Source organism: Oncorhynchus mykiss, chromosome 21 (genome assembly GCF_057628025.1).
Source record: "Oncorhynchus mykiss isolate SJ-2025 chromosome 21, ASM5762802v1, whole genome shotgun sequence".
NCBI lineage: Eukaryota > Metazoa > Chordata > Actinopteri > Salmoniformes > Salmonidae > Oncorhynchus > Oncorhynchus mykiss.
In genome coordinates, this window is record NC_143042.1 from 2,447,785 (window position 1) to 2,468,569 (window position 20,785).

At 45.4% G+C, this 20,785-nt stretch overlaps 2 protein-coding genes across 2 annotated transcripts in view; both read left to right on the top strand.

Moving 5' to 3' along the window:
• Positions 1–13,543, top strand: part of LOC110490622 (RAD50-interacting protein 1) — a 20,831-nt gene extending 7,288 nt beyond the window's left edge. Inside the window, exons 10-13 of the mRNA XM_036945262.2 lie at positions 11,323–11,543; positions 11,871–12,051; positions 12,356–12,474; positions 12,672–13,543. Of these exons, the coding sequence (XP_036801157.2) occupies positions 11,323–11,543; positions 11,871–12,051; positions 12,356–12,474; positions 12,672–12,891 (741 nt within the window). The 3' untranslated portion in view covers positions 12,892–13,543. The remainder of the gene's footprint in view (positions 1–11,322; positions 11,544–11,870; positions 12,052–12,355; positions 12,475–12,671) is intronic.
• A 1,829-nt stretch (positions 13,544–15,372) lies between these two features.
• LOC110518478 (U6 snRNA-associated Sm-like protein LSm8) lies at positions 15,373–18,555 on the top strand. Its single transcript, XM_036956871.2, has 4 exons — positions 15,373–15,789; positions 17,387–17,427; positions 17,845–17,972; positions 18,217–18,555. The coding sequence occupies exons 1-4, from the start codon at positions 15,759–15,761 to the stop codon at positions 18,305–18,307; spliced, it is 291 nt and encodes a 96-aa protein (XP_036812766.1). The 5' UTR covers positions 15,373–15,758; the 3' UTR covers positions 18,308–18,555.
• The last annotated feature ends 2,230 nt before the right edge of the window (positions 18,556–20,785 follow it).

A 20,785-nucleotide genomic window follows, 5' to 3' on the forward strand; every position in this document is an offset into this window, starting at 1 on the left:
TGGATGTACACAGAGAGCTAATATTAATAATATGCATGTCAATCTCTCCTGGCTGAAAGTGGAGGAGAGATTGACTTCATCACATGTTGAATGCACCGAACTGTCTGTCTAAACTACTGGCACACAGCTCGGACACCCATACATACCCCACAAGACATGCTACAAGAGGTCTCTTCACAGTCCCCAAGTCCAGAACAGACTATGGGAGGCACACAGTACCACATAGAGCCATGACTACATGGAACTCTATTCCACAGTACTACATAGAGCCATGACTACATGGAACTCTATTCCACAGTACCACATAGAGCCATGACTACATGGAACTCTATTCCACAGTACTACATCAATCAATCAATCAATCAAATTTATTTTATATAGCCCTTCGTACATCAGCTGATATCTCAAAGTGCTGTACAGAAACCCAGCCTAAAACCCCAAACAGCAAGCAATGCAGGTGAAGAATCACGGTGGCTAGGAAAAACTCCCTAGAAAGGCCAAAACCTAGGAAGAAACCTAGAGAGGAACCAGGCTATGTGGGGTGGCCAGTCCTCTTCTGGCTGTGCCGGGTGGAGATTATAACAAAACATGGTCAAGATGTTCAAATGTTCATAAATGACCAGCATGGTCGAATAATAATAAGGCAGAATAGTTGAAACTGGAGCAGCAGCACAGTCAGGTGGACTGGGGACAGCAAGGAGTCATCATGTCAGGTATTCCTGGGGCATGGTCCTAGGGCTCAGGTCCTCCGAGAGAGAGAAAGAAAGAGAGAATTAGAGAGAGCATATGTGGGATGGCCAGTCCTCTTCTGGCTGTGCCGGGTGGAGATTATAACAGAACATGGCCAAGATGTTCAAATGTTCATAAATGATCAGCATGGTCGAATAATAATAAGGCAGAACAGTTGAAACTGGAGCAGCAGCACAGCCAGGTGGACTGGGGACAGCAAGGAGTCATCATGTCAGGTAGTCCTGGGGCATGGTCCTAGGGCTCAGGTCCTCCGAGAGAGAGAAAGAGAGAAGGAGAGAATTAGAGAACGCACACTTAGATTCACACAGGACACCGAATAGGACAGGAGAAGTACTCCAGATATAACAAACTGACCCTAGCCCCCCGACACATAAACTACTGCAGCATAAATACTGGAGGCTGAGACAGGAGGGGTCAGGAGACACTGTGGCCCACTCCGAGGACACCCCCGGACAGGGCCAAACAGGAAGGATATAACCCCACCCACTTTGCCAAAGCACAGCCCCCACACCACTAGAGGGATATCTTCAACCACCAACATACCATCCTGAGACAAGGCTGAGTATAGCCCACAAAGACCTCCGCCACGGCACAACTTAAGGGGGGGGGGGGGGGCGCCAACCCAGACAGGATGACCACATCAGTGACTCAACCCACTCAGGTGACGCACCCCCTCCAGGGACGGCATGAGAGAGCCCCAGTAAAGCCAGTGACTCAGCCCCTGTAATAGGGTTAGAGGCAGAGAATCCCAGTGGAAAGAGGGGAACCGGCCAGGCAGAGACAGCAAGGGTGGTTCGTTGCTCCAGAGCCTTTCCGTTCACCCTCCCACTCCTGGGCCAGACTACACTCAATCATATGACCCACTGAAGAGATGAGTCTTCAGTAGAGACTTAAAGGTTGAGACCGAGTTTGCGTCTCTGACATGGGTAGGCAGACCGTTCCATAAAAATGGAGCTCTATAGGAGAAAGCCCTGCCTCCAGCTGTTTGCTTAAAAATTCTAGGGACAATTAGGAGGCCTGCGTCTTGTGACCGTAGCGTACGTGTAGGTATGTACGGCAGGACCAAATCAGAGAGATAGATAGGAGCAAGCCCATGTAATGCTTTGTAGGTTAGCAGTAAAACCTTGAAATCAGCCCTTGCTTTGACAGGAAGCCAGTGTAGAGAGGCTAGCACTGGAGTAATATGATCAAATTTTTTGGTTCTAGTCAGGATTCTAGCAGCCGTATTTAGCACTAACTGAAGTTTATTTAGTGCTTTATCCGGGTAGCCGGAAAGTAGAGCATTGCAGTAGTCTAACCTGGAAGTGACAAAAGCATGGATTAATTTTTCTGCATCATTTTTGGACAGAAAGTTCCTGATTTTTGCAATGTTACGTAGATGGAAAAAAGCTGTCCTTGAAATGGTCTTGATATGTTCTTCAAAAGAGAGATCAGGGTCCAGAGTAACGCCGAGGTCCTTCACAGTTTTATTTGAGACGACTGTACAACCATTAAGATTAATTGTCAGATTCAACAGAAGATCTCTTTGTTTCTTGGGACCTAGAACAAGCATCTCTGTTTTGTCCGAGTTTAAAAGTAGAAAGTTTGCAGCCATCCACTTCCTTATGTCTGAAACACATTCTTCTAGCAAGGGCAATTTTGGGGCTTCACCATGTTTAATTGAAATGTACAGCTGTGTGTCATCCGCATAGCAGTGAAAGTTAACATTATGTTTTCGAATAACATCCCCAAGAGGTAAAATATATAGTGAAAACAATAGTGGTCCTAAAACGGAACCTTGAGGAACACCGAAATTTACAGTTGATTTGTCAGAGGACAGACCATTCACAGAGACAAACTGATATCTTTCCGACAGATAAGATCTAAACCAGGCCAGAACTTGTCCGTGTAGACCAATTTGGGTTTCCAATCTCTCCAAAAGAATGTGGTGATCGATGGTATCAAAAGCAGCACTAAGGTCTAGGAGCACGAGGACAGATGCAGAGCCTCGGTCCGATGCCATTAAAATGTCATTTACCACCTTCACAAGTGCCGTCTCAGTGCTATGATGGGGTCTAAAACCAGACTGAAGCATTTCGTATACATTGTTTGTCTTCAGGAAGGCAGTGAGTTGTTGCGCAACAGCCTTTTCTAAAATTTTTGAGAGGAATGGAAGATTCGATATAGGCCGATAGTTTTTTATATTTTCTGGGTCAAGGTTTGGCTTTTTCAAGAGAGGCTTTATTACTGCCACTTTTAGTGAGTTTGGTACACATCCGGTGGATAGAGAGCTGTTTATTATGTTCAACATAGGAGGGCCAAGCACAGGAAGCAGCTCTTTCAGTAGTTTAGTTGGAATAGGGTCCAGTATGCAGCTTGAAGGTTTAGAGGCCATGATTATTTTCATCATTGTGTCAAGAGATATAGTACTAAAACACTTGAGCGTCTCTCTTGATCCTAGGTCCTGGCAGAGTTGTGCAGACTCAGGACAACTGAGCTTTGAAGGAATACGCAGATTTAAGGAAGAGTCCGTAATTTGCTTTCTAATAATCATAATCTTTTCCTCAAAGAAGTTCATGAATTTATCACTGCTAAAGTGAAAGTCATCCTCTCTTGGGGAATGCTGCTTTTTAGTTAGCTTTGCGACAGTATCAAAAAGGAATTTTGGATTGTTCTTATTTTCCTCAATTAAGTTAGAAAAATAGGATGATCGAGCAGCAGTAAGGGCTCTTCGGTACTGCACAGTACTGTCTTTCCAAGCTAGTCGGAAGACTTCCAGTTTGGTGTGGCGCCATTTCCGTTCCAATTTTCTGGAAGCTTGCTTCAGAGCTCGGGTATTTTCTGTGTACCAGGGAGCTAGTTTCTTATGAGAAATGTTTTTAGTTTTTAGGGGTGCAACTGCATCTAGGGTATTGCGCAAGGTTAAGTTGAGTTCCTCAGTTAGGTGGTTAACTGATTTTTGTCCTCTGGCGTCCTTGGGTAGGCAGAAGGAGTCTGGAAGGACATCAAGGAATCTTTGTGTTGTCTGTGAATTTATAGCACGACTTTTGATGATCCTTGGTTGGGGTCTGAGCAGATTATTTGTTGCAATTGCAAACGTAATAAAATGGTGGTCCGATAGTCCAGGATTATGAGGAAAAACATTAAGATCCACAACATTTATTCCATGGGACAAAACTAGGTCCAGCGTATGACTGTGACAGTGAGTGGGTCCAGAGACATGTTGGACAAAACCCACTGAGTCGATGATGGCTCCGAAAGCCTTTTGGAGTGGGTCTGTGGACTTTTCCATGTGAATATTAAAGTCACCAAAGATTAGAATATTATCCGCTATGACTACAAGGTCCGATAGGAATTCAGGGAACTCAGTGAGGAACGCTGTATATGGCCCAGGAGGCCTGTAAACAGTAGCTATAAAAAGTGATTGAGTAGGCTGCATAGATTTCATGACTAGAAGCTCAAAAGACGAAAACGTCATTTTTTTTTTTGTAAATTGAAATTTGCTATCGTAAATGTTAGCAACACCTCCGCCTTTGCGGGATGCACGGGGGATATGGTCACTAGTGTAGCCAGGAGGTGAGGCCTCATTTAACACAGTAAATTCATCAGGCTTAAGCCATGTTTCAGTCAGGCCAATCACATCAAGATTATGATCAGTGATTAGTTCATTGACTATAATTGCCTTTGAAGTAAGGGATCTAACATTAAGTAGCCCTATTTTGAGATGTGAGGTATCATGATCTCTTTCAATAATGACAGGAATGGAGGTGGTCTTTATCCTAGTGAGATTGCTAAGGCGAACACCGCCATGTTTAGTTTTGCCCAACCTAGGTCGAGGCACAGACACGGTCTCAATGGTGATAGCTGAGCTGACTACACTGACTGTGCTAGTGGCAGACTCCACTATGCTGGCAGGCTGGCTAACAGCCTGCTGCCTGGCCTGCACCCTATTTCATTGTGGAGCTAGAGGAGTTAGAGCCCTGTCTATGTTGGTAGATAAAATGAGAGCACCCCTCCAGCTAGGATGGAGTCCGTCACTCCTCAGCAGGTCAGGCTTGGTCCTGTTTGTGGGTGAGTCCCAGAAAGAGGGCCAATTATCTACAAATTCTATCTTTTGGGAGGGGCAGAAAACAGTTTTCAACCAGCGATTGAGTTGTGAGACTCTGCTGTAGAGCTCATCACTCCCCCTAACTGGGAGGGGGCCAGAGACAATTACTCGATGCCGACACATCTTTCTAGCTGATTTACACGCAGAAGCTATGTTGCGCTTGGTGATCTCTGACTGTTTCATCCTAACATCGTTGGTGCCGACGTGGATAACAATATCTCTATACTCTCTACACTCGCCAGTTTTAGCTTTAGCCAGCACCATCTTCAGATTAGCCTTAACGTCGGTAGCCCTGCCCCCCGGTAAACAGTGTATGATCGCTGGATGATTCTCAAGTCTAATACTGCGGGTAATGGAGTCGCCAATGACTAGAGTTTTCAATTTGTCAGAGCTAATGGTGGGAAGCTTCGGCGTCTCAGACCCCGTAACGGGAGGAGTAGAGACCAGAGAAGACTCGGCCTCTGACTCCGACCCGCTGCTTAATGGGGAAAACCGGTTGAAAGTTTCTGTCGGCTGAATGAGCGACACCGGTTGAGCGTTCCTACAGCATTTCCTTCCAGAAACCGTGAGAAAGTTGTCCGGCTGCGGGGACTGTGCCAGGGGATTTATACTACTATCTATACTTACTGGTGGCACAGACGCTGTTTCAGCCTTTCCTACACTGAAATTACCCTTGCCTAGCGATTGCGTCTGAAGCTGGGCTTGTAGCACAGCTATCCTCGCCGTAAGGCGAGTACAGCGACTACAATTAGAAGGCATCATGTTAATGTTACTACTTAGCTTCGGCTGTTGGAGGTCCTGACGAATCGTGTCCAGATAAAGCGGCCGGAGTGAAAAAGTTGAGTAGGAAAAAACAAAAATATAAACGGTAATTAAAAAGTAAAAACCGTAAATTTGTCAGGTAGCAAAACAGGTTGGCAACAAAACACACAGCAACTCAAAAACAAGTCTGCAAGTCGTGACCGGAAATGACGTAATGTGTCAGTCATAGAGTCATAGAGTCATGACTACATGGAACTCTATTCCACAGTACCACATAGAGCCATGACTACATGGAACTCTATTCCACAGTACCACATAGAGCCATGACTACATGGAACTCTATTCCACAGTACCACATAGAGCCATGACTACATGGAACTCTATTCCACAGTACCACATAGAGCCATGACTACATGGAACTCTATTCCACAGTACTACATAGAGCCATGACTACATGGAACTCTATTCCACAGTACCACATAGAGCCATGACTACATGGAACTCTATTCCACAGTACTACATAGAGCCATGACTACATGGAACTCTATTCCACAGTACCACATACAGCCATGACTACATGGAACTCTATTCCACAGTACCACATAGAGCCATGACTACATGGAACTCTATTCCACAGTACTACATAGAGCCATGACTACATGGAACTCTATTCCACAGTACTACATAGAGCCATGACTACATGGAACTCTATTCCACAGTACTACATAGAGTCATGACTACATGGAACTCTATTCCACAGTACCACATAGAGCCATGACTACATGGAACTCTATTCCACAGTACCACATAGAGCCATGACTACATGGAACTCTATTCCACAGTACTACATAGAGCCATGACTACATGGAACTCTATTCCACAGTACTACATAGAGTCATGACTACATGGAACTCTATTCCACAGTACCACATACAGCCATGACTACATGGAACTCTATTCCACAGTACTACATAGAGCCATGACTACATGGAACTCTATTCCACAGTACTACATAGAGTCATGACTACATGGAACTCTATTCCACAGTACCACATACAGCCATGACTACATGGAACTCTATTCCACAGTACTACATAGAGCCATGACTACATGGAACTCTATTCCACAGTACCACATAGAGCCATGACTACATGGAACTCTATTCCACAGTACCACATAGAGCCATGACTACATGGAACTCTATTCCACAGTACCACATAGAGCCATGACTACATGGAACTCTATTCCACAGTACTACATAGAGCCATGACTACATGGAACTCTATTCCACAGTACCACATAGAGCCATGACTACATGGAACTCTATTCCACAGTACCACATAGAGCCATGACTACATGGAACTCTATTCCACAGTACTACATAGAGCCATGACTACATGGAACTCTATTCCACAGTACCACATAGAGCCATGACTACATGGAACTCTATTCCACAGTACTACATAGAGCCATGACTACATGGAACTCTATTCCACAGTACCACATACAGCCATGACTACATGGAACTCTATTCCACAGTACCACATAGAGCCATGACTACATGGAACTCTATTCCACAGTACTACATAGAGCCATGACTACATGGAACTCTATTCCACAGTACTACATAGAGCCATGACTACATGGAACTCTATTCCACAGTACCACATAGAGCCATGACTACATGGAACTCTATTCCACAGTACCACATAGAGCCATGACTACATGGAACTCTATTCCACAGTACTACATAGAGCCATGACTACATGGAACTCTATTCCACAGTACCACATAGAGCCATGACTACATGGAACTCTATTCCACAGTACTACATAGAGCCATGACTACATGGAACTCTATTCCACAGTACCACATACAGCCATGACTACATGGAACTCTATTCCACAGTACCACATAGAGCCATGACTACATGGAACTCTATTCCACAGTACTACATAGAGCCATGACTACATGGAACTCTATTCCACAGTACTACATAGAGCCATGACTACATGGAACTCTATTCCACAGTACTACATAGAGTCATGACTACATGGAACTCTATTCCACAGTACCACATAGAGCCATGACTACATGGAACTCTATTCCACAGTACTACATAGAGTCATGACTACATGGAACTCTATTCCACAGTACCACATAGAGCCATGACTACATGGAACTCTATTCCACAGTACCACATAGAGCCATGACTACATGGAACTCTATTCCACAGTACTACATAGAGCCATGACTACATGGAACTCTATTCCACAGTACTACATAGAGTCATGACTACATGGAACTCTATTCCACAGTACCACATACAGCCATGACTACATGGAACTCTATTCCACAGTACTACATAGAGCCATGACTACATGGAACTCTATTCCACAGTACTACATAGAGTCATGACTACATGGAACTCTATTCCACAGTACCACATAGAGCCATGACTACATGGAACTCTATTCCACAGTACTACATAGAGCCATGACTACATGGAACTCTATTCCACAGTACCACATAGAGCCATGACTACATGGAACTCTATTCCACAGTACCACATAGAGCCATGACTACATGGAACTCTATTCCACAGTACCACATAGAGCCATGACTACATGGAACTCTATTCCACAGTACTACATAGAGTCATGACTACATGGAACTCTATTCCACAGTACCACATAGAGCCATGACTACATGGAACTCTATTCCACAGTACTACATAGAGTCATGACTACATGGAACTCTATTCCACAGTACCACATAGAGCCATGACTACATGGAACTCTATTCCACAGTACTACATAGAGTCATGACTACATGGAACTCTATTCCACAGTACCACATAGAGCCATGACTACATGGAACTCTATTCCACAGTACTACATAGAGCCATGACTACATGGAACTCTATTCCACAGTACTACATAGAGTCATGACTACATGGAACTCTATTCCACAGTACCACATACAGCCATGACTACATGGAACTCTATTCCACAGTACTACATAGAGCCATGACTACATGGAACTCTATTCCACAGTACTACATAGAGTCATGACTACATGGAACTCTATTCCACAGTACCACATACAGCCATGACTACATGGAACTCTATTCCACAGTACTACAAAGAGCCATGACTACATGGAACTCTATTCCACAGTACCACATAGAGCCATGACTACATGGAACTCTATTCCACAGTACCACATAGAGCCATGACTACATGGAACTCTATTCCACAGTACCACATAGAGCCATGACTACATGGAACTCTATTCCACAGTACTACATAGAGTCATGACTACATGGAACTCTATTCCACAGTACCACATAGAGCCATGACTACATGGAACTCTATTCCACAGTACTACATAGAGTCATGACTACATGTAACTCTATTCCACAGTACCACATAGAGCCATGACTACATGGAACTCTATTCCACAGTACTACATAGAGCCATGACTACATGGAACTCTATTCCACAGTACTACATAGAGTCATGACTACATGGAACTCTATTCCACAGTACCACATAGAGCCATGACTACATGGAACTCTATTCCACAGTACCACATAGAGCCATGACTACATGGAACTCTATTCCACAGTACTACATAGAGCCATGACTACATGGAACTCTATTCCACAGTACTACATAGAGTCATGACTACATGGAACTCTATTCCACAGTACCACATACAGCCATGACTACATGGAACTCTATTCCACAGTACTACATAGAGCCATGACTACATGGAACTCTATTCCACAGTACTACATAGAGTCATGACTACATGGAACTCTATTCCACAGTACCACATAGAGCCATGACTACATGGAACTCTATTCCACAGTACTACATAGAGCCATGACTACATGGAACTCTATTCCACAGTACCACATAGAGCCATGACTACATGGAACTCTATTCCACAGTACCACATAGAGCCATGACTACATGGAACTCTATTCCACAGTACCACATAGAGCCATGACTACATGGAACTCTATTCCACAGTACTACATAGAGTCATGACTACATGGAACTCTATTCCACAGTACCACATAGAGCCATGACTACATGGAACTCTATTCCACAGTACTACATAGAGTCATGACTACATGGAACTCTATTCCACAGTACCACATAGAGCCATGACTACATGGAACTCTATTCCACAGTACTACATAGAGTCATGACTACATGGAACTCTATTCCACAGTACCACATAGAGCCATGACTACATGGAACTCTATTCCACAGTACTACATAGAGCCATGACTACATGGAACTCTATTCCACAGTACTACATAGAGTCATGACTACATGGAACTCTATTCCACAGTCCCACATACAGCCATGACTACATGGAACTCTATTCCACAGTACTACATAGAGCCATGACTACATGGAACTCTATTCCACAGTACTACATAGAGTCATGACTACATGGAACTCTATTCCACAGTACCACATACAGCCATGACTACATGGAACTCTATTCCACAGTACTACATAGAGCCATGACTACATGGAACTCTATTCCACAGTACCACATAGAGCCATGACTACATGGAACTCTATTCCACAGTACCACATAGAGCCATGACTACATGGAACTCTATTCCACAGTACCACATAGAGCCATGACTACATGGAACTCTATTCCACAGTACTACATAGAGTCATGACTACATGGAACTCTATTCCACAGTACCACATAGAGCCATGACTACATGGAACTCTATTCCACAGTACTACATAGAGTCATGACTACATGTAACTCTATTCCACAGTACCACATAGAGCCATGACTACATGGAACTCTATTCCACAGTACTACATAGAGCCATGACTACATGGAACTCTATTCCACAGTACCACATACAGCCATGACTACATGGAACTCTATTCCACAGTACTACACAGAGCCATGACTACATGGAACTCTATTCCACAGTACCACATAGAGCCATGACTACATGGAACTCTATTCCACAGTACCACATAGAGCCATGACTACATGGAACTCTATTCCACAGTACTACATAGAGCCATGACTACATGGAACTCTATTCCACAGTACTACATAGAGCCATGACTACATGGAACTCTATTCCACAGTACCACATAGAGCCATGACTACATGGAACTCTATTCCACAGTACCACATAGAGCCATGACTACATGGAACTCTATTCCACATCAGGTAACTGATGCAGCAGTAAAATTAGATTTTAAAAAACAGATAAAAACATCTTATGGAACAGCGGGGACTGTGAAGCAACACAAACATTGGCACAGACACATGCATACACACACACACACACACTCACGATAACATACGCACTATATATACACATGGTGGAGTAGGGGCCTGAAGGAACACAGTGTGTTGTGAAATATGTGAATGTATTGTAATGTATTCAAATTGTATAAACTGCCTTAATTTTGCTGGACCCCAGGAAGAGTAGCTGCTGCTTTGGCACATGCTGCCCGCCTGTCTGCCTGCCTGTCTGTCAATCTGTCAGTCTGTCTGACTGTACATGTGTTGTCCGTTCAGAAGTAGTTAAGGGGACAGTAAAAGCCACATATTTACACCTTCACTCTGCTGTATGGGCCCTCCTTTTACTGCACTGCTCCAGAGGTCTTCTTCAAGGCTGTTCAATGTTCTCCTCTCTCTCCTCTGTTCTTCCTCAGTTCTTCCTGCAGCTGCAGCAGTCAGCTGTGGCCCTGGGGGAGGAGGAGCTGTTGGGGCCGCTGGGGGTCACTGAGTCCGGCCGTCTGGCCTCTCTGGAGGGGTCTCTGTTTGAGGGGCTCCTGGGGCTGCTGGAGAGGCTGAGAGGAGACATGCTGGGCAGGTTACTGGAGGCTGTCATGAGGGACGTACAGAAGAAGGCTCAGCCCTACTGCAGGGACAGGTCAGTGGAGACACTCTTCTCTTAGAGGAAGGGTTATTTCTGTTCAATCTAGTTCCTCTCAAGATGTAGGCCTATTTTTGGAGTTTTAAACACTAGGCACCCACTGTCACCTTGCTTTGCTTGGTGTTTAGGCCCAGGTTGATTGTAAGCACTTTGTGACAAAATATATTTTTCCTGTAACACGCCTGGACAGTAGGAATGAAATGTGATTTCTTGAGCTCAGATCATCACCTACAGCCACCATATAACCAATTGAACAACACAATGTTGGAGTGAACAAAATGTTCAAAACTAGAATGACACTAACGTGTATCCTTCCCCTCCCAGGTGGTTGTCTCTGCCGTCCCAGTGTGACCAGGCCACCATGTCCCTGTCCAGTTTAGCCTGTCCTCTGATGCTCTGTCTCAGGGACCACCTGCTCCAGCTGCAGCAGATGCTGTGTCTGCCTCTCTTCCAGACGGGCTGGCAGGACCTGGCTGAGAGGCTGGACCTCTTCCTCTACCAGAATGTGAGTCACACTGCTGGCCTGCTACAAAGGGAATTAATCAGATAGTTGACTTCATTAAATATTTGAACTTTTAGTGATTTCTCAGATACTACTGTCTGGAGTGACTTAAAAGAAGGTAATTAGATTGTCCCACATCACTAGACACATCTGTTCTCAAATACATTAAAACTACATTGGCTACAGACCAATTCTAATGATAAAATACAGACGGGAGAAAATAGGATGAAGCAATAGAGAATGTTTTTTTTGGGGGGGGGTAATCACATCTCTATTAACGTATGGACCTGCTACCTGTCTCCCTCAGGTGATTCTGTATAACCACTTCAACGAGGGGGGTGCAGCCCAGCTCCAGTTCGACATGACAAGGAACCTCTTCCCTCTGTTTGGACACTACTGCAAGAGGCCTGAGAACTTCTTCAAACAGTGAGTGGGCCATTACATACAATGGCAATTCTGCTGACAATATCACCTGAAAACATTGTCCACTGTACCATAATCTGTAGAAGAGACCTACAGTTTGTTTGTAGTTCCTTAGGTTATTAAATGTCCTGCACAGGGGTTGAATTCCTTGTCAAATCATTTCTAGGTAAAAAATGATTGGTCATGTCTCCCTCTCTCAGTGTGAAGGAGGCCTGCGTCATCCTGTGTCTGAATGTGGGCTCAGCTCTTCTTCTACGAGACGTCCTAAGGCAGGCTGAGGAAGACGAGGAGCAACCAGGGACCCCGGACGGCAAGAAGCCCAGCCCTACGTCAGCCCTCAACGAGCTGGGGGTCTACCGCCTGGCCCCCTGCGACGTCCTCATCCTGCTCAACCTCAGGGCCTCCTGGCCGGGAAAGTGAGGGGAGATGGGAGGAAGAACAGTAGCCTGGTCCCAGATGTGTTTTTGACAACTCCTATGGTGATGCCGATTGGCCGTAGGAGTTGAGCAAGGCAGCACTAACAGATCTGTGACCAGGCTAGGAAGGGCTTCAGCTGGCAAAGAACAACCACTACCAATGAACTACACCGTATCCCAGAAACCTGGAATAGACCGCTGTCATTCCTGAATACTCCTGTCCTATCCCGTTTAATCCCAGTGTTGTTTACTTTGCCGATCCTCTGTCTACAAGCTCAGTGTTCCATATCAACTCACCACTCCTGGTCTAAACGCAGGGGAGAGCCCTCGACTGGAGCCTGAAGGATGTGTTTATATGAACTGCTCATGTAGATGACATTATTTGTCTATTGACTGACAGCACAGACTTCTGTCTTCTTGTGGAGGAGATCTAGTAGTACCACATGGTGTGGACAGGTATTTCATGAGGTTCCCCTCTCACTTCCTGACAGGGACTGTTGTCTTTAGCCACACGAGATATAGGAGACCTTAACACTGCTGTTTTAAGCAGTCCAGTGCATTTGATAACAACAACAGCCCTGTCTGTCACATTACCTTATTTAATGTCATATACATTTGCAAAGAAGTGAGAAATAAAAACGTTTAAATCCCGAAAATGTTATTTATGTCAGTAAACTGCCGTTTTGACAACCAATCATGTAAGTTCATGCTAATGTATTTCGGAGTGAAAGATTCTCCAAGTCACTCCAGTGAGCCAAGTGGGTCTCAGCAGCCTGCCCAGGTTCAGTATGGGGTCTCAGCAGCCTGCCCAGGTTCAGTATGGGTCTCAGCAGCCTGCCCAGGTTCAGTATGGGTCTCAGCAGCCTGCCCAGGTGCAGTATGGGTCTCAGCAGCCTGCCCAGGTGCAGTATGGGTCTCAGCAGCCTGCCCAGGTTCAGTATGGGTCTCAGCAGCCTGCCCAGGTGCAGTATGGGTCTCAGCAGCCTGCCCAGGTGCAGTATGGGTCTCAGCAGCCTGCCCAGGTTCAGTATGGGTCTCAGCAGCCTTCCCAGGTGCAGTATGGGTCTCAGCAGCCTGCCCAGGTTCAGTATGGGTCTCAGCAGCCTGCCCAGGTGCAGTATGGGTCTCAGCAGCCTGCCCAGGTGCGGTATGGGTCTCAGCAGCCTGCCCAGGTGCAGTATGGGTCTCAGCAGCCTGCCCAGGTGCAGTATGGGTCTCAGCAGCCTGCCCAGGTGCAGTATGGGTCTCAGCAGCCTGTCCAGGTGCAGTATGGGTCTCAGCAGCCTGCCCAGGTGCAGTATGGGTCTCAGCAGCCTGCCCAGGTGCAGTATGGGTCTCAGCAGCCTGCCCAGGTGCAGTATGGGTCTCAGTAGCCTGCCCAGGTGCAGTATGGGTCTCAGCAGCCTGCCCAGGTGCAGTATGGGTCTCAGCAGCCTGCCCAGGTGCAGTATGGGTCTCAGCAGCCTGCCCAGGTGCAGTATGGGTCTCAGCAGCCTGCCCAGGTGCAGTATGGGTCTCAGTAGCCTGCCCAGGTGCAGTATGGGTCTCAGCAGCCTGCCCAGGTGCAGTATGGGTCTCAGCAGCCTGCCCAGGTGCAGTATGGGTCTCAGTAGCCTGCCCAGGTGCAGTATGGGTCTCAGCAGCCTGCCCAGGTGCAGTATGGGTCTCAGCAGCCTGCCCAGGTGCAGTATGGGTCTCAGCAGCCTTCCCAGGTGCAGTATGGGTCTCAGTAGCCTGCCCAGGTGCAGTATGGGTCTCAGCAGCCTGCCCAGGTGCAGTATGGGTCTCAGCAGCCTGCCCAGGTGCAGTATGGGTCTCAGTAGCCTGCCCAGGTGCAGTATGGGTCTCAGCAGCCTGCCCAGGTGCAGTATGGGTCTCAGCAGCCTGCCCAGGTGCAGTATGCCATAGAAACAGAAGCAGTGTTGGAGACACTGAGGTATAATGAGCGCTAGAGACTGCATCCATATGTCTGACTGTTTAAGGTAATCTACTGACATTCTTCATGACCAGGTTTTATCCGGTTTATACAGACCAACATCACATGTGCACTAGCACTCAATGTGCAAAGGGAGTAGTGATGACGTCATCCCAAAACAGCAGACATTGGATGAATATTAACATGTTAATGGACTTGTTTCATATTGCTGGTGACCGCTGACTGACCGATCTACAAATCACCTTGTATCATAAATAACGACTCATTATTTGTAGATCAGTCAGTCACAATTGACCAATGATACATCACGTTGATGCTCTCCAACAGGACAACTGTCTTCAACTGTGAGCACTGGGGGAAAATAATTCAAATAATGAAATGGCTGTTTTATGCACAAAGGTTATGACTAAAGTGTCTTATTAGGAATTTTCTAATCTTACTTTTTTCTATGTGGGCGTCTATGGAAATTGGCTTTCTATGGCCGGGTGTCAGTTAAACTGCAGTACCGAAGCAAAACTGTAGGAGCAGTTGAAACCATGCTTCAAGACCAGAACCCTGGTCCCTTTGGTTGGAGAACATCAAATCCATGATGCATTGTGGGTAAATGGTGACTGACTGATCTTCAAATAATAATCAGTAATTAATTATGATCCAAGGTCGAACAAGCCTATTATCTCTAGAAAGGGTGGTCTGGTAAACTCATGGATCGGTAGGGCGACACCACTGAGGTATAAAGAACGGCGCGACACTCATTTTCTGTGGATTCGGCGCCATCTTCTGGACACCAAAATCATTAGTGGGTCTGCAATCATCTAGTCTGGTCTGATGCTGTTTCCGGTTTGTGACTGCACGCCGATTTTGTGATCTACGGTGGAGCTACGTTTTGTGTTTTCCAAATAAACCCGGCGGATTTGAACGAGTCTTTTGTTGTCACCATGTCGACTGCCCTCGAGAGCTACATCAACCGTATCCTTTGAACTAAAGTCATCCTGGTACAGTCACTGAATGGGACTTTTGCTGATGAATCGCGTGATTATTGATGCGTGGGTGCTTTGGCCTGCTAGATTGAGCTTTGCTAGCAATGGCATCGCATATGGCTTTTTAGTAGAATGACATGTAACTGTGCGCTAGTTAGATAAAATATAATACAAATGATTTTGAAAGCCAAACATGGGTACATGTTCATCCAAATGTGTTATTTAAGCAATAAGGCCCGAGGAGGTGTGGTATATGGCCAATATACCACGGCTATGGGCTGATCTTTAGCACAACTCAAAGCTGAGTGCCTGAATCCAGCCCTTAGCTGTGGTATATTGGTCATATACCACAAACCCCCGAGGTGCCTTATTGCTATTATAAACTGTTTACAAATGTAATTAGAACAGTAAAAATACATGTTTTGTCATACCTGTGGTATACTGTCTGATATACAACGGCTTTCTGCCAATCAGCATCCAGTGCTTGAACCACCAAGTTTATAATAGCAAGCTAACTATGGATTTTGTCGTGCAAGCTCAACAGTATTGCTGCATGTGCAGCTTCTCATGAAATAGCAGCCTGGTCTCATATGCCTCGATTGGGGCATCAGGTAGCCTAGTGGACTAGAAAGGTTGCAAGATCGAATCCCCGAACTGACAATGTTCAAATCTGTCGTTCTGCCCCTGAACAAGGCAGTTAACCCACTGTTCCCAGGCCTTCTGAAAATAAGAATTTGCGCTTAACTGACTTGCCTAGTTAAATAAAGATCAAATAAAATGCTCAATGGGTGACATGTCTGAGAATGTAGGCCGTTTTCAGCTTCCAGGAATTGTGTACAGGTCCTTGTGACATGGGGCTGTGCATTATCATGCTAAAACAAGATGAATGGCACACCAATGGGCCTCATGATTTTGTCACGGTATCTCTATGCATTCAAATTGCCATCGATAAAATGCAGTTGTGTTCGTTGGCCGTAGCTTATGCCTACCCATACCATAACCCCACCGCCACCATGGGGCCCTCTGTTCACAACGTTGACATCAGCAAACCACTCACCGACACAACGCCATACACATGGTCTGTGATTAGAAGTACTGCCAAATTCTCTAAAATGACATTATGGTAGAGAAATGAACATTAAATTCTCTGGTAACAGCCCTGGTGGACATTCCTGCAGTCAGCATGCCAATTGCACACTCCCTCAAAACTTGAGAAATCTGTGGCATTGTTGTGACAAAATTGCACATTTTGGTGACCTTTTAGGGGCACCCGTGTAGTGATCGTGCTGTTTAATCAGCTTCTTGATATGCCTATCCTGTAAAGTGGATGGATTATCTTGACAAAAGAGAAATGCTCACTAACAGGGATGTAAACAAATTTGTGCAAAACATTTGAAGGAAATAAGCTTTTTGTGTGTATGGAACATTTCTGGGATGAAGGACATCCACAAGTGAATACATACCATACGAAATGTAACTTATACAAATGATGAGTGTCACGGATTTACATTTACTATGTTACGTCTACCCCTGAGACCAGGTTGGAAATAGTGTCCCAGATGTTTTCCTTAGCTGCTGTGTTTCAGGTACAGTGGCCATCGTTACATCTGACGGACGGATGATAGTGGTATGTCTCTAGCTACTTCACTGCCGTACTTGGCTCCAGATCTGTGCGTCTGAATGGTTTTGACTGGACCATAAACCTGATTTTGTGCGTGTGCTGTTTTGATTGGACCGTTGATCTGACTGTGCGTGTACTGTTTTGATTGGACCGCTGATCTGATTGTGCGTGTACTGTTTTGATTGGACCGTTGATTTCACTGTGCGTGTACTGTTTTGATTGGACCTTTGATTTCACTGTGCGTGTACTGTTTTGATTGGACGGTTGATCTGATTGTGCGTGTACTGTTTTGATTGGACTGTTGATCGGATTGTGCATGTACTGTTTTGATTGGACCGTTGATCTGTGTGTACTGTCTTGATTGGACCGTTGATCTGTGTGTACTGTTTTGATTGGACCGTTGATCTGACTGTGTGTGTTCAGGGTACCCTGAAGGGCTTTGACCAGACCATCAACCTGATTCTGGATGAGAGTCATGAGCGTGTGTTCAGTTCCTCTCAGGGCGTGGAGCAGGTGGTCCTGGGACTATACATAGTCAGAGGAGACAACGTGTAAGTATCATGTCGACCTCTGGCGGAACTCTCACCTTTCACCCAAACGACCCCTTATGACCTCTCCCTCTCACTGCGCCCGTTCACACTTAATCTAGGACTTGGATTGGTGAAGAGACTGAGTGTCGACAACATTTCTGAAACCGTGAGGGGAATGAACACTTTAACTGGCCACTTTGGGGGGGGGGCAGACTTCAACACACAGTAGTACACCCAGGCCCAACTTCTCTCCTCTATTTTGCAGAGCTGTGATTGGGGAGATTGACGAGGACACAGATTCTTCGCTGGACCTGGGGAACATCCGCGCTGAACCCCTTAACTCTATAGTCCACTGACCTCTCACCCTGACCCCTCAACTCGGATGTGCTGACCCCTACACCTGAGCGATTGTGTGTGAGAGAGAGTGTGAAAGAGAAAGCTAGAAATAGAGTAGTGTTTAAATTTTCACCACCTACTCAGCAATAGCTGATGTCCCTGTCTGTAGAGCACAGTTTATCTCCCCCGTGAAGGACCCAGGGGACTAATAATAGGATGTTGATGAATGTGGTGATATTTTTTAATAAAGTGTTTCGTTTAACATGAAGTGTGTGTTGTTACTCCACAACAACAGTGTGAGTAAAGGGCTATAATAAACGGGGTGGATCGAGCCCTGAATGCTGATTGGCTGACAGCCGTGGTATATCAGACCATATACCATGGGTATGACAAAACAATTATTTTTACTACTACGTCCCCCTCGAGCACATATACCACACCCCCCCGTGCACATATACCACACCCCCTCGTGCACATATACCACACCCCCTCGTGCACATATACCACACCCCCCCGTGCACATATACCACACCCCCTCGAGCACATATACCACACCCCCCCGTGCACATATACCACACCCCCTCGAGCACATATACCACACCCCCCCGTGCACATATACCACACCCCCCCGTGCACATATACCACACCCCCTCGAGCACATATACCACACCCCCCCGTGCACATATACCACACCCCCTCGTGCACATATACCACACCCCCTCGAGCACATATACCACACCCCCCTGTGCACATATACCACACCCCCCCGTGCACATATACCACACCCCCCTGTGCACATATACCACACCCCCCGTGCACATATACCACACCCCCTCAAGCACATATACCACACCCCCCCGTGCACATATACCACACCCCCCCGTGCACATATACCACACCCCCTCGTGCACATATACCACACCCCCTCGAGCACATATACCACACCCCCCGTGCACATATACCACACCCCCCCGTGCACATATACCACACCCCCCCGTGCACATATACCACACCCCCCCGTGCACATATACCACACCCCCTCGTGCACATATACCACACCCCCTCGAGCACATATACCACACCCCCCGTGCACATATACCACACCCCCTCGTGCACATATACCACACCCCCTCGAGCACATATACCACACCCCCCGTGCACATATACCACACCCCCTCGAGCACATATACCACACCCCCCCGTGCACATATACCACACCCCCCCGTGCACATATACCACACCCCCTCGTGCACATATACCACACCCCCTCGTGCACATATACCACACCGCCTCGTGCACATATACCACACCCCCCCGTGCACATATACCACACCCCCCCGTGCACATATACCACACCCCCCTGTGCACATATACCACACCCCCCGTGCACATATACCACACCCCCTCGAGCACATATACCACACCCCCCCGTGCACATATACCACACCCCCCCGTGCACATATACCACACCCCCTCGTGCACATATACCACACCCCCTCGTGCACATATACCACACCGCCTCGTGCACATATACCACACCCCCTCGTGCCTTATTGCTTAAATATACAGTACCTTCAGAAAGTATTCATTCAGACCTCTTGACTTATTCTACATGCTGTTACAGCCTGAATTCAAAATGGATTCAATATATATTTTCTCAACCATCTACACACAATACACAATACACAATACCCAATACCCAATACACAATACACAATACACAATACATAATACACAATACACAATACACAATACATAATACACAATACACAATACATAATACATAATACATAATACACAATACACAATACATAATACACAATACATAATACACAATACATAATACATAATACACAATACACAATACACAATACATAATACACAATACATAATACACAATACACAATACATAATACACAATACACAATACACAATACACAATACATAATACACAATACACAATACATAATACACAATACACAATACATAATACACAATACACAATACACAATACATAATACACAATACACAATACATAATACACAATACATAATACACAATACACAATACATAATACACAATACATAATACACAATACACAATACATAATACATAATACACAATACATAATACACAATACATAATACACAATACATAATACACAATACATAATACACAATACATAATACACAATACACAATACATAATACACAATACATAATACACAATACACAATACCCTGTAATAACGAAGTGAAAACATGTTTTTTTTGGAAGTGTTTGCAAATGTATTGAAAATGAAATCTAGAAATATCTAATTTCCATAACTATTCACACTCCTTTGCTCTGATGCTCCACATTGATCTCGGGTGCATCCAATTTCCTTTCATCATCCTAGATGGCACTACAACCTGATTGGAGTTGACCTGTGGCAAATTCAATTGTTCGGACATCATTTTGAAAGAAACAAATCACATTTTATTGGTCACATACACATGG